The following is a 15396-nucleotide window of genomic DNA, read 5'->3' on the forward strand; positions in this document are numbered from 1 at the left end:
TGCTTTTCATGTATTTTGAAAGAGGTGTGGCTTTGGGAGCGCTCTGAAGGGAGGGTGGGATCTTATGCTTTCAAAGCTAGCTTGCTATTGCTAGCCTCTCTGAAATTGCCAACCCTACCTTTAATAATTTGATAGAGAAACATCATCATACCCTGGTGTGACTGACAGATACAGCAGGTCTGTGGTGACTTTCATCTGGTTAAGTATTGCCAGCTCCTCCAGTGCTGGCCACAGTTGAGCCCTGCGTGCAAGCTGCAGTAACACCTCCCTGTCTGGTGCGGCACCGTCTCCCACTTCCTCCTCATTATCTTCAGACAGAGAGTCCAGCAGGCCACAGGAAGCCATATGACCCTGCTGCTGATCCACACAGCTCACAAGCCTCTCCAGGACACCTGGATAGAACGATCAGTATATTTTGTGTTAATAAACTAAGGGGATCAGGATTTGCCTGGTTGTATGGTTTAGTACTACCACTTCATGCCCAAAATTCGTAAGAATTACTGTCAATAATATAAGGTAACCCAAGTGACATTTACCTGACTTCTGAGGCTCCAGCAGGAGGTTGGCCTGAAGCACTAGACCCCAAGCTTCTAGCAGAGCCTCTTTTGAGTCAATTCCCATGGCCACACCACGGAGACGAGACACCTCTTGTTTCCATAGCGATGCGAGGCTGTTGTCGAGGCGCAGGTCCCTAACATCCAAAGCCCCGCACAGCACTCGCAAACGGGCTGCACATTCAGCCACCGCCTCCAGCTGCACAGAAAAGATTGTGGGATTATTTCAGATCACTTAGAACGCAGAATTGAAATAAAATACTTCTGATACTTTTAATAGAATTTCTCAATTTATTTTTGGGTGTTTGCCTCTTTTATTAGACATATACTATAATTAATTATTATTTTTTTTTAAAGAAATGAATACCATTTATTCAGCAAGAACACATTAAATTGATCAAAAGTGATAGTAAAGACATTTATAATGTTACAAAATATTTCTATTTCACTATTTTCTATTTCTACTTCTGTACTTTCAAACTTTATATTAAATCAAAGAGGAAAAAAAAAAGTGTAATACGATTTGAACAAAAATATTAATAACCACAACCATTTTCACCACTGATAAAAAGAAATTATAAGAAATGTTTCTTCAGCACCAAATTAGCATATTAAAATGATTTTTGAAGGAACAGACTGGAGTAATGGCATATATTATGTAATGAAATGCATAAAATAAATTAGGTTTTAAAATATATTGAAATATTTTTTTATAACTGTAGTAATATTTATATATAGCTATTTTATATATTTTATATAATTATTTTATTTAACACTAAAGAGAACATACATATACATACATATTATATATATATATATACATACATATATATACATATATATACACACACACACACACATACATACACACACACATATATATATATATATATATATATATATATATATATATATATATATATATATATATATATATACATATATATATATATATATATATATATACATATATATATATATATATATATATATACATATATATATATATATATATATATATACATATATATATATACATATACATATACATATACATATACATATACACATATATATATATATATATATATATATATATATATATATATATATATATATATATATATATATATATATACATACATATATATATATATATATATATATATACTTATCCATATTCTGTATATAGCCTAACCTTGAACGGCAGTGGCTTTCCTAAAGTCTTCTGAATGCCCTTCAGAGAAGAGGCCACAGCCACAGAGCTGGAAAGTGTGTTTTGGATGGCCGTGGAGATGGTGTGTAATTCCTGTTGGCCTCTGAAACGAACATACACATATATACATATAAACAAACACTAAAGAGAACATTACATGAAGACTTTTAATCATGTAATAAAGCCATTACTCACTCATAGTCACTATCCCCCATCAAAAGCTGAGGCAGTCGCAAAATTAAGTTTTTGTGCACCCACTGCCAGTGCAAGGACAGCACACACACCCCCCGTGTATCCGCAGACAGCGTGTTACACACAAGCCAGAAACGATCCCTCCACTGCAGCAGCTGCAAGATCTGGACACACAAATCACATCACTGTAAACCAACTGCAGGACAGTAGCAACAGCAGCGTGGCTATAATGAAACCGCTCTGACCTCAAACATGAGGTGGTCAGAGATGTAGGGCTGGCCCGACTGCATGGCTTGCAGTACGAATGTATCCCACAGGTCGAAAAACGAGCGCAGGTGGACCAACACTGGATGAGGCAGGTGGCCTATGTCAACCGTTCCTATAAAACCCAAACATATATAATAGTCACACACAAACTAATATGTTCATGTCTCCTAATATTCACAGGGTATTTTAACATGGCTGTGGAAGTGTGCCAATACCTTTTGAGAAGGCAGTGGCAAGTCTCAAGGCGCTGTTATGAGGTGAGCTGTTTCCAGCACTGCTGTTAATAGCTGCTGCCCCCTCTCGGTCCATCAGCAATATGATCCTTTCAAAACAGAACATAAAGCATATAATTTTTTACTAAAAAAACATTCCAGTAAAGTAGAATAAGGACTTACCTGTTGGCAACAGCGTTTAGAGCTTCCATGAATTCCATGTATCTCTCCTCATCCTCAAAGTTGCAGGTGTTGGCCAAGATGTCCAAGTACTGCTTGTTCCAGCGCATGTCAACCAAAATCCTGTAGTCATCTGATCAAGAATGTGTTTTTTTTTTATTAGTAATTTCACAAGTCTGACTGAATATTATAGGTTTGAATATTAATGTTTTTATTGGAATATGATTTTGATTATTTCAGAGTAAATGTTAAAGTCCATGAAGTGGCATTCTCAATGCATTTTCTCAATGCATAACTTCCATTATGTGACTGACTTTATAATGAACCACAATGTTTAACAGAAAATAATAAAGGGTGGGTCTTTTATCTATCAGGACTTGAATTGTTGAGTCATTTGGATTGATATTATACCATGATATTGTTTTTCCCTACTCACACGGCTTTAGTTAGATCAGCAGAAAGCTGTTTAAAAAGACTCAGAGATCACTGATTATTAATGCACAGTTAGACCGTGGACATTTTCTGAGAAAGAAACTGCTTTCATTTTCATGACTGCATATATGAGAGTGTACATGTACCTGTGCTGTGTGGCTGCAAAAGCTCTGCTAGACATTTGCCTTTCCCGATAAGCTTGCTGTTGAATACGGCCTTCAGGGCTGTGCATCCTGCGTCCAACTGCATCAGAGCTGCATCTGCAAGGACAACCATGATCTCAGGACTGGGACAGATAAGCTCTCAAGTAGTATGGCTACACAAGCTATACCAAACACATTAATAAGCATTCTTTTTCCTTTACAGCCTACCTGGTGCATGTTTGTAAGTTTTGGTAAGGTGGGAGAGCCAGCTGGTTCTGAGAACCCAGTCACTGTGAGAAGCTCTTTCTGTCAGTATTTTAACTGCTGTCGGGAGGAGGCGCAATGCATTCTCTGCTCCTCCGTCCAGTCCTCCACCTCCGGAAAACTGAAGCCCATCCAGTACAGCACCGCTCTGCATCGCCCTCTGCAGGTCAACTAGGCTCAGTGGACGATTCCTGAATCGGTAAAGGTTATTATACAAGGTTAATGTTGTTAACTACAACAAAGAAAGGGGGGAAATTATTTTTTTATCATTAATGCTAATTGATGCTAATTGAAATAATCAAGCTCAAAACTACAACAATAAAATGAACAATGAATTAATTGATATCAATCAGTTATTATTGCAGGTACAGTTAGCTGTATCATCTAATTTACCAAATATATAAATATATAAACAAATAGATGAACATAAAATGCTGATTTGAGCTTGATTTTGAGTTCAGAGGGATAATTTGGCAGCTATATATATATATATATATATATATATATATATATATATATATATATATATATATATATATATATATATATATATATATATATATATATATATATATATATATATATTATATTATATATTTTAATTATATATTTTATATATAAATTATATATTTTAGGGAATTATATATTTTAGGTTTTCTGTATATATATATATATACAGAAAACCTAAAACTAAACTGAAGCTAAAAAACAAAAACAAATTCAAAACGGAATGTCTTTAACGAGCACAAACATTAGTGCAATCTCATTAACACCAATGAAGTGGCTGGTAATAAAGAACAAAATTATTTTTGTATGTATAGTTCTGACCTTTTTCCGTAAAGGCTGAGAGTGTTGAGGCAGTACAGGAGGACCTGTCCGTCTCTCTGGACACTGGAAAAACACGAGTCCTCAGTGCACAGCAGGGCTGAGGGGATGCGGTCCGGCCACATGCCTGCACACAGCAGCCCACTGCCCCAATCCTCCGAGTCCAGCACTGCCAACTGCCTCTCTATGACTTCCTGTGCCAGCTGAGACAGGATGTGAAAGGGGTTGATGGGGCATAATTTGAGGGATTACGGGAATTATATATCTTAGCTTGTCATGCTTATTGAAAAATGTCTATGAACCTGCTGGTTAGCAGTGGTGCGCTGACAGAAGGCATAAGCCTCTCCACAGGCCTGTAGAAGAGCACTGGGCAGATCCACACCCCTCTGGAGCTGACCAGACAACAGAGACGCAGCATGGAGCAGAGATGACATGGATGACGTAGGCGAGTCTAGAAGACGTTAAAGAGAGAATAGACATTAACCCTTATCCCAGGACGTCATTCACTACCCTCACCCTCATTCATTTTTTTAAGGTTAGACATCGACCTTCTAAGTTTTCCTTAATCTATTTATTATAAATCATAATCTTTAAAAAAATATATTAAAAAAGAGTGTTTACTTTTTTTTGTAATAGTAGTAAGTATATTTTATCTGCGAAACAACAATTGAATCTCTGATGACTCAATAAGTCCAGTTCACCTTCATTCCTCAAGGTGGCATTGTCTGATACACAATGATGATGTGATGTTTCACTTATAATTACCAAAAAAAAAAAAAAATACACACAAGTATCATCAGCAAAACTTGAAATGTCTCAGCGATTTACTTCAGAGCAAGTACTGAACGCAATCAAATATTAGTATCACTAAAACGCTGAACAAGGGTTATTAATCACAGACGCACCCCATATGGTCTTCTTGATATCTGAATGAATGGAGATGAGCAGGTCACACACACAGTCTCCAGTCACTCCCAGGGTGTGTAAAACCATCTTTAGATCCAGAGTGTCCCAGCACACACCCTCATGCTCGCCAGGGATGTAGATCTCAACACCGCGGTTCCTCATGGCTCGAGAGATTTCCCCGTGCGTGGGATCCATGGTGAGAAACAACCTACAACACAGTGTGAAATAGGATTAAGCAAAATATATTTTCATATACTTTCACATGGCAAAATAAGTTTGGAAACAGTTTAGCTGGAAGTGGTGTCAGTTGATGCTTTGATTGTACCTGAAGTTAGGGTGGGGGGTGATGGTAGGTGTGGTTCCATCAATAATTCCTCGTTCATTAATAGTTAATGACCCGCCAGGCTCCAGGAGGGCGTTGAGTCGATCCAACACTGAAGGGCTGAAACATACACATAAATAGTTCATTTAAGAAATTTCATATTATATCTGTTCTATCTGGAAAACTTAGTCAATCGTGGTATTTGCAGCAAAGTATTGTTTTTACGTTATGCTAGTTTCTTGTCTTGTATCACTCTGCACTCTTTCTTAAGTAACTTAAAACTCAAATCAATATTTCAGGACCATTTATTTAAATCTAATTTGATAAGCAGCCACTAAATTAGACAATTAAAATATCATTTCTGCTTCTATTGGATCACCAATGTTATATTTTCAGTAATGAGTGCTGACAAGAGTGTTATGCCGGTGGCTAAAAATCAGTCATTGAATCATTTACTCAACTGATTCCTTAAAACACAGACTTGACTGAAATGAGTCATATCATTCTTCATTAAAATGTGTCTACAAATCTACCAAGAGACTCCAAAAAGAGTGTTTAAGCATTTTAAGAAAGATCTGTTTAAAAAGACCTGCAGAAGTTGACATTGTCCATGAGCAACCAGTCTCCAGCCTGCAGTGCCTGAACTAATGTCCCATCCAGCCACTCAAAACCACCGTGAGTCCAGCCGTCCTGCATCTGAGCCAAGCGCTCCTTCAGTAGAGTGAAGTCCATCTGCAGCTTTGACATGTCTGCAGGGGACAATCAAAGATTATGACACTCAAAGTGTTTTAAATGGATAAGGCACAAAATAAGATTTTTTACATTTATTTAATTAAAATGTATTTCATATTTAAAAAATACAATGTAATATTTCTAATTTCAAATAATACTAAACTAAACATAACTATTATATATATTTATTTTAAATTTATTGTTTATATATTTATTTTTAATATTAAATAAAAGTAATTTTCAAACCATTCTTATTGATACATGGTTAGCAACAAATTTCACAGGGCTGATGAGTTGAGAAGCAGAATTCACATTCGAATGTCACAGAAAACCAAATGTTTAAGTTTACAAGGCATTTACAGGATATACTCAGTAGGGTAGTGTCCTTACCTGTAAAGACCTTGAGTTTAGTGTTGAGTTTGTGCAGCAGAACAATAATGACCTCCAGTTTGTTTAAAGCCTCAAATGTGACCATGCCCTCTGTGGTATCCAGACCCTCCTCTCGCAGCCAGCGGCGGAAAGTGCTCCACGTGCTCAACAGAAACTCAGTATCCTGCACCGCCCCGTCCAATGACATCAGGCCTCGCCTGGTCACCATAGCAACCACATAGTCCATGCTCTCCAATACCTGCTGCCACGGCCGTATGATGTCCACCTAAACAGATAACCAGGTTAACGATGACACCAAGCTAGTGAAACAACCATCTTGCTTGTCATTTCCAACTGACCTGCTCAAAGCCGCCCAGCAGCTCTGTTGTGTCCATGGCGCTGTTCATGGCCATAACTCTCAGTCTGTGTCCCGTTAATAGTGCAAGCAGATGCACTAAACTGCTCTTTCCACTCGCAGTGGGACCCGCCAGTATGACCATCCACCCCATCTCCACACACTTCATCAGTGCCTCCAGAGGGCGCAAAGAATAATGGGTAATTGAAAGAGGAGGATCCAGAGCAATGGGTGCACCTCCACTGCGCTGCAGAACTGAGTAACCCAACTGCATATGTGTGACAGAGAAAGAGATATTTTCACACCCAGTTTCTTAAGACTTATAATATAATTTTATATGATAGATTATGTGTTAAAAAAATTAAGCTTAAAAATCAATAAAAATGATCTGTAATTTTTATGACTACTATTTTTTTCATTTTTAATGTAAAGCATTTATTGTATTATTGTGTGTGAAATGTGCCATATAAATAAATGTGCCTATAATATACTATACTATATTATATTACATTACCACTTCGAATGTTTCTTAAGATTTTTATAATAATAATGTAATTCAATATTATCGATTACAGATAAAGGATTAAAATAAAATAAAAAAGACTAAAACATAAAACATATTATATTATATTATGTTTCTAAAAGATTTATTTTATATTATTGATTCCAAAATGAAGGGTTAAAAAATAAATAAAGACAAACTTTTTTAAATATTATATTTCTGACCAACCTGCAGGTTCAAAGGGGTGATATGAAACTGCCTAGAGCCCATGTAAGGCTCAAAGTCTTCTCCAAACACCTTCCTAAACACTGCTAACACCTGAGAACAGAACATGTATTATTGATAAAGCCACATCTTCATGTCATCTTTTGAGTGATGAATGGTATTTGAATTAGCTTGGCTACCTGAGCCTTGTCTGCCTCTGTCCTCATGCGGTCTGCATACACAAGTCCAACATGCTGCCCAGGGTTGAAGAAGCCTGGTGATTGGTCTGTTTGCATCAGCTGACACCAACGGAACAGGTCACGGAGATTAAACTCCCATGGTCCTCCTCTCTGACCCCACTTCCTCTCAATTGTCACTTCTTGGACAAGCTTAGAGAACAAAAAAAAAATGAAACCTCTTTTCAGATGATAGATGAAAGGAACATCTAGAACATCTACAAATGTCAATTAAAAGAGCAACAGCAGAACACCACTGGTTAAGGGAAGTGCTGTACACTTACTCGGTTGCTAAACTGCACCATTTTGGAGATGATCGCATTGTCAATGTTAGGAAAGATGGAGTCACTAATGAACTGCATGTCTTCATTGGTTAGCGAATCCACATAAACCTGAATGAGGAAAATACAGATCTATATTTTGGTCTCTTATTGTATGACTCACTAAGACCCTTACCATATATTATAATACAAACTACTGTAAACAATATTGTATATTAATAATCTATGTAAAACAGATGATCTCTAAGACAGAAGAGAAAACAAACAGATGACAAAAAAGTAATTAGATCTAAGTTACCTGAGTGAATCTGTTAAGGAAGGACTTAGGAAGGCCTTTGCGTCCTCCTCCCTGCGTGAAAGGGTTTTGGCAGCCGAAGATCTTGGTCTTCTCATGCTGAACATGGAAGCGCATGCCCAGCTCAGGGATGTAGATCTCAGCACGATGATCAAAGCAAGCGTTAAGACCTTCCAGCACTGACTGAGAAGCCAGATTCAGCTATAGATGAAAGGAAAAATCAGTCAATAACCTACTACCCAATGAGTTATCATTTCTGACTGAAAATGTCTCAAACATTTTATTATTTTATTACACTGAACTGGCATAGAGCTACAAAAGTCAGCCATTCATCTGTACCTCATCTAGGACGATCCAATGTCCAGCCTTCAGCCCAGCAAGTAGAGGACCATCACGCCATGCAAACTCTCCTCCTTTCCCACCCTCCACTGGCAGATCTGTCCCAAACAGATCCGTTACGTCCTGTGCAGAGAGGATACAGCACAGATTTTTTTTAATGTTTTTAAAAACTCTTATGCTCAACAAGGCAGCATTTAATTATTGAAAAATTGAATATAAACAGTAATATGAAATATTATTGCAATTTCTATTTTAAAATATTCCAAAATGTAGTTTATTCCTGTGAAGGAAAAGCTGAATTTTCAGTAGCCATTTATTTGAAATAAAAGTCTTCTTTAACATTTTAAATGCCTTTACTGTCACTTTTGATCAATTTAATGCATCCTTGCTGACTAAAAGTATGAATTAAAAAAATCTTACTGTCTCCAAACTTTTGATAGTGTATTTAACGTTGATGTTTTTTTTTTCCTTTCAATAAATAAATGAATAAAAATAAAATAATTGTCAATTCTATTGGTGATAGTTTTCAACAGTTCTTTAGTGCAGGGAGGTTCTACTGAAGCAAAACTCTATGTTTCTTTGACATACAGTTTGTTCTGACAGGTTGATCCTGACAAGATGGTTCCCAGAGGCCTTGGCAAGGGCAGTGACCAAGCTGGTCTTGCCCACTCCAGGTGAGCCCTCAAGCAGTATGGGTCTCTGAAGCTTCAGTGCCCTTAGTATCCTCTGAGCATTAACTGCAGTTGTGCCCGCACTCAAAGCGTAGTCCGACAGACTCCTGCCCTCACTCTCAGGACCTGTGGGAAGATCAGACCAAATGTGGCAAACAAAACCCAAAAGTCATATCTAACACATGGTTTGATAACAACAATTGCTAACAACATCTAGAGATTCAACTTTGAAATATTATATTTTATATTTTGGTAGAGTCCTCACCTGCAGCAATGTAGAAGGGGTCAATGCCAAAGAAGTCTTCACCCCACTGGGGCTCTCGGGGGACGCTGGTGTCGTAGACTTGGAGTGCGTCTTGCATCTCCTCATCCAGCGTTGTAATTCTGCTCAGTCTCTTCTCCAGGTACTCCAGACTCGCCTTCCGTGCCACCAGGGCATTCTCTGCTGCCGACACTGTGGTTCCTGGCACCAAGAAGAAAAAAATGAGGTCATGGGGATGTAGTATGGGAAGGGATATTAGATCTGTAAATACAACAATGAAATACATCCTCTACTGTTCAAAAGCTTGGGGTCAGTAAGAAATTAATACTTCAATTCAGCAAGGATGCATTAAATTGATCAAAAGAGACAGAAAAGACATTTATAATGTTACAAAAGATTTCTATTTTAACTCTTTTAAAGCTTTTCTTTTTAACTTTCTATTCCTCAAAAAAAATCCTGAAAATAATGGCTTCCACAAAAATGTTAAGCAGCACAATTGTATTAAACGTTGATAATCAGCATATTAGAATGATTTCTGAAAGATAATTTGACACTGAAGACTGTTGTAATGCTGCTAAAAAAAATCAGCTTTGTCATCACAGAAATAAATTACATTTTAAAAATATGTTAAAATAAAAAAACATTTATTTTAAACTGTAATATAATTTTTCAAGCCTTGATAAGCATATTACTTCTAAAAACAATTTTAAAATCTTACCGACCCAAACTATTTTAAACGGCAGGGTATAGCTTTCATTTCATTTCATAAAAGCCTTCACTAGTGTCAATAACAACTACAAAGGATTTTATAGAAGCATAAAAACTTATATACAAGTAGAATGTATAATGCCCCTTTTTACAATATGTAAAATAAGTCTCTGTTGTCCTCAGAGTGTATATGTGAAGTTTTAGCTTGAGGGTCAGTAAAAACACATCGTTTTGTGTGTGCCCCTTTAAATGCAAATGAGCTGCTGCTCCCGGCACAGAGAAATGTCGTGTGGTCCCAACAAGCCGCTTGTTGTAGTAAAAACTATTTCTTTAAAAGCAAATATCTTCCTTTGCCTTGAACTTTGAGCATCGTAACTTTGCAGATGTTGTTTATGCTCAAACAGCAATATTACACACTAACTAAAGTTAGAAAAGTGAAATCATAATGAACCACCCCTTTAAAAAAAAGAAAAAAGCTGCCTTTATATTTCATCTTACTCCTTATGGTGGTAAATAGGTACCAACGCATGAAAGAAAGAAAAAAGCAGTTTGAGGTATTTTTTCTCTCACCTGAGCCGATTCCGTCCACGTACACAAGGCACGCAGCATGAATAAATGCTGTTACAGTGTCCAATCGCAGGTCCCATTCTGGCTCCTCCTCCTCCAGCTCCCCCATGGTCATGAAGCCGTCCTCGTCCCGCTCACATACTGTGTTCATGAAGTTCACCCATGACAGGATGTCTCGCACACTTAAAATACACCGCCGACCAAACTCCTGATTGGTCAGCCAGTCGATGAAGTCCAACATGAGATCTGCTATGTCTTTACCTGAGATGGGAAGAGAGGAATGGCAATGACATGAAACTAGAATAGTGTAGGAGATTGGTTGGCATGGAAAACGAACAACTTTCAGAGTTTAGTGATTATTATACAAAGATATTTGGCTGCTACCGACCAATCAGATTCAAATATTCCAAAAGGAGGGAATAAGGCTTGTTATAATTGGTAGCTCTGTGTAGAGCGACTCACCTTGGTGGTCATGCTGGTCCAGAGATAGTCCAGGCCGCAGATTGTGTTGGATGATCTGCATTAGATCATTACGACTGTTGCTCTGGGGGCACCAAATCTCCGTGAACCTGTTCCTGAGTGCTGGAGACAGCTGTACACATGCAAACACATCAGTGCCACTGCTTGCTTGTTTCTTCCATGCAAACATGATCAATTTATTTAACTATTACTACTAATCTTTTAAGAACCCCAACAATGGCTATTTTATAACCTCAACACAATATTCTTCAGCCAAGCTAATTCTCCATGTACTGACCTCTTTCTTTCCAAAGTCACCTCCAGGGTTCATGGTGGCGACAAGTCGGAACTTCTTTCCGGCAATGATCAGTTCAACATCATCGTCATCTCCGCTGCCTTTCTCTGCCAGCACCAAAGATTTTTCCGTCTCCAACACGCTGCACAGGACACACAGACAGTCACATAATCACTTTAGATATCAGATGAGATGTGCCAATATAAGTACTGTACAGAAGTTGGGGGATTTGTTTTTTTACTTTATTTTGTCCTGTTGTGATAAAGTAGTTGCAAATTTGGAGAACAACACCAATTAATTTTACAAAGAGACAAAGTAAACAAGTACTTTCAGGCCTGTTTATGAATTTCCTAGGCAGTACTGATTTGGAAAAGATTTTAAACAGTCCGTCAATGAGAACAGAACAATGTGAGGAGTGTAAATACACACCTGTTGAGTCTCTCCAGCACCGAGTCATCTGCAAGTGAGATCTCATCCATCAGAAACACGCCATCCTGTTTCATTGCCAGGACCAGTGGTCCATCATTCCACTCAAACAGACGGCCGTCCTCCGCATCAGCCTGAATCATATTAAATTCATATTAAAAACTGACCATTTTTTGACTCAATAATTTGAAAGAAATGTGAATATTACCTGTTGAGTTCCCGTGTGACGGACAGGTCGGAGACCTCCCAGAAAGTCAGACGTCTCCATATGCAAGTGGCAGTTCAGGGAGAAGAACTTCTGACCGGCTAGTGCGGCAAACAGCTGACAGATGGTGGTCTTACCGCACCTGGGAGGAACATGTTAACCAACTGAGCTTCTGGAATCTCATTCATTATTTACCAATAAAAAATTAAGGTTTTAAAGGCTAATTTGGTTTCCTTTGCTGACAGATTTCCTGCTAAATAGAAATTTCTATTTTCTGTTGAAACAGGGGTGTGGCTCCTAGTTATTGCTAATCAGTGCCGTACAGAATATTATTTAAATTAAATTGTACATGCCAAGTGCAACATCATATTTGTATTATTTTCTCAGACTGCACACAAGTCTGACAAAAGTAATTTTTTGTTCATTTTAAAAAGATTAACAGACATGAACTACAAGCTACAAAACTCATTTTGGTTTCACTAAAATTAACATGATTAAAAAGTGATTTGTGATGTGATAAAACTCTAATAAAGAAGCTTTTCATCTTCATTTCCAATCAACTACTACAAAATAGTATTAGGCCAGAATTTGTAACCATATAATTTAGGTTCAACTGAGGATTGTATCACAGCTTACCCCGTGTCCCCAACAAGTAGGACAGACTCGCCAAAACGAAGCGCTCTTCCCACTAGTACAGCCAGTCTCCTCATGCCCTGGGTCCATACCACATGACCGAACTCTTCAGGGACACCCGCAATGCTGTCCACAAAAGGGCCTGCCAAGTGCCAAGCCATCAACAACCATCAATATACCAAACTGTGCCAGCAAAAACAATCAATCTACCCATTAGTTATACAGTGAGCTAATCAAACAGGTCTTTAGGAAAGAATCAAAATCAAGAATTCAACATTTCATGAAAAAGATTTTGCCGTCTTAACTCATCTGCATAGATGGAAAAGAACATCCCAAGACACAATCAATAAAACTAACACTGAATAACTGTTATATAAGAGCATGCTGGGAGTTGCTGAGATGCCTTATTAAAGGACTGTCATTAAACTGCAATACTACTGGTATCTGTTTATGTGATAATGCAATGGAATAACCAGTAAGAACAACGTTCCTAATTGAAAGTCATCGACCTGATGTCAGAATGCGGTGTGCTTCTGTGGCCAAACTGTGTTTGTGCTTATCAACTCACTGAACTGAGAGGTGACCTGAGCCTCAGAGAAAAGAGCATCTGGGTTCACTGTCCTTTTAAAGTGCTTCTCCAGAATGGTCTGGATGGTCAGTGCTTCCTCTGGCTTCCTGACACGGCCAGCCAACAGCATGTAGCCTGAAGGAGTGAACACAATGATTGTTACATTTTGAAATTAAGTATAAAGTAAGTGACGAAGGCAAAGAGCCAAAAAGTTTGTTATCTTTATCTCCTGTTTGCAATAAATAATTTTTTTAGAGTGCAGACTGCAGACCTTTTTTGTATTTTTAAAATGAAGTGTAAAAAAACAAAAAATCTTTCCATAAATTACTATTTAAAAGTTTGAGCTCAGACTTTTCAAAAGAAATTAATACTTTTATGAATCAAGGGGGCATTGAATTGATCAAAAGTGACAGTAAAGACTTTTATATTGTTAAAATATATATATATATATATATATATATATATATATATATATATATATATATATATATATATATATATATATATATATATATATATATATATATATATATATATATATATATATATATATATATATATATATATATATATTTTAAGTAAATGCTGTACTTTCTATTTATCAAAGAATCCTGAAAAAGTATGATTTTACACAAATATTAAGCAGCACAACTGTTTTTAACATTGATAATAATAATAATAATAGTAATAAGAACTGTTTCTTGAGCAGCATATCAGCAAATCAGCAAATTAGAATGATTTCTGAAGGATCATGTGAGACTTAAGACTGGAATAATGATGCTGAAAATTCAGCTTTGCCATCACAGGAATAAATTATATTTTAAAATATATCAAAAGAGAAATGTCATTTTAAACTGTAATAATATTTCACAATATTCCTGTTTTTACTCTTGGTGAGCATAAGAGACATAAAAAAGAAATTTAACCCTCAGGTGCTCCTCATTTGGCTGTAGCTCTTGATATCATCAATGCAATTTATTTTTGTTCAATAATGTTCAATAAATGAATAATACAATTCATTTTTTATGACCACTTAGCTGCTCGAATCATGCCCTCAATTATTTTGTGTGTTCACACTCCTAATGCCATAAAAGTCACCAAGTTTCGTAACATTCCGATGAAGCTGTGATTTTTAAAAATTCAAAACAGATTATTTTTCTTATCACAATTTATTGGTGTGTGTGTGTGTGTGTGTGTGTGTGTGTGTGTGTGTGTGTGTGTGTGTGTGTGTGTGTGTGTGTGTGTTGCAATCTGATGTTTAAGAGTGTCACCCCTTCATTGTTGAGCACTTTTATGCATCGTGGCCGATTTGTAGATTGTACACACACAAATTCTCAGAATTTTTGTGTTTTTGTCAATTTCCCATTAATTTCCTCTGGTCGGTCATTTTTGACCGAAGAGCACAAAAGGGACTAATGCCATAAAAATCACCAAGTTTCGTACCATTGCGATTAAGCTGTGATTTTTAAAAATTCACATTTTGACCGAATAGCACCTGAGGGTTAAAAAAACCTTACAAACAATAAACTTTTGAATAATACTGTCTATATTTAAATTTTATACTCCATAGGGGTCAAATGTTTGTTTCTGGATGTTACCGTCATCAGCCAGATGCTGTAGCCAATCACACGAGGAGTCATTCCGCTCCTCCATCCTATAGCGTTCAGCCCAGCGGAACAGGTCTCTTAGGGTAATGTACCCATGTTTCCCAGCAAACACACTGGATCCTCTACGTAAAGACTAACACAAATACCACCATATCAAAAAATATAATCA

The 15396-nt window shown here is 37.0% G+C and overlaps 1 protein-coding gene across 2 annotated transcripts in view; it reads right to left on the reverse strand.

Moving 5' to 3' along the window:
* mdn1 (midasin AAA ATPase 1) overlaps window positions 1–15396 on the reverse strand; it is a 56962-nt gene that overhangs the window by 24980 nt on the left and 16586 nt on the right. For both annotated transcript variants that reach the window (XM_081378792.1, XM_081378791.1), the window contains exons 27-57: window positions 15219–15360; window positions 13621–13755; window positions 13056–13194; window positions 12423–12561; window positions 12218–12348; window positions 11792–11930; window positions 11497–11626; window positions 11038–11295; window positions 9763–9960; window positions 9415–9623; window positions 8827–8949; window positions 8491–8688; window positions 8196–8303; window positions 7876–8064; window positions 7700–7789; window positions 6974–7237; window positions 6636–6900; window positions 6103–6262; window positions 5517–5633; window positions 5191–5399; window positions 4588–4736; window positions 4289–4488; window positions 3425–3651; window positions 3200–3313; window positions 2625–2754; window positions 2445–2551; window positions 2208–2341; window positions 1966–2126; window positions 1753–1873; window positions 537–753; window positions 152–392 (exon numbers count right to left, since the gene is read on the reverse strand). In XM_081378792.1, coding sequence (XP_081234918.1) covers window positions 152–392; window positions 537–753; window positions 1753–1873; window positions 1966–2126; window positions 2208–2341; window positions 2445–2551; window positions 2625–2754; window positions 3200–3313; window positions 3425–3651; window positions 4289–4488; window positions 4588–4736; window positions 5191–5399; window positions 5517–5633; window positions 6103–6262; window positions 6636–6900; window positions 6974–7237; window positions 7700–7789; window positions 7876–8064; window positions 8196–8303; window positions 8491–8688; window positions 8827–8949; window positions 9415–9623; window positions 9763–9960; window positions 11038–11295; window positions 11497–11626; window positions 11792–11930; window positions 12218–12348; window positions 12423–12561; window positions 13056–13194; window positions 13621–13755; window positions 15219–15360 — 5144 coding nt within the window. The remainder of the gene's footprint in view (window positions 1–151; window positions 393–536; window positions 754–1752; window positions 1874–1965; window positions 2127–2207; window positions 2342–2444; window positions 2552–2624; window positions 2755–3199; window positions 3314–3424; window positions 3652–4288; window positions 4489–4587; window positions 4737–5190; window positions 5400–5516; window positions 5634–6102; window positions 6263–6635; window positions 6901–6973; window positions 7238–7699; window positions 7790–7875; window positions 8065–8195; window positions 8304–8490; window positions 8689–8826; window positions 8950–9414; window positions 9624–9762; window positions 9961–11037; window positions 11296–11496; window positions 11627–11791; window positions 11931–12217; window positions 12349–12422; window positions 12562–13055; window positions 13195–13620; window positions 13756–15218; window positions 15361–15396) is intronic.

The sequence above is a fragment of the Scardinius erythrophthalmus genome (genome assembly GCF_964197995.2).
Source record: "Scardinius erythrophthalmus genome assembly, chromosome: 11".
Taxonomy (NCBI): Eukaryota; Metazoa; Chordata; class Actinopteri; order Cypriniformes; family Leuciscidae; genus Scardinius; species Scardinius erythrophthalmus.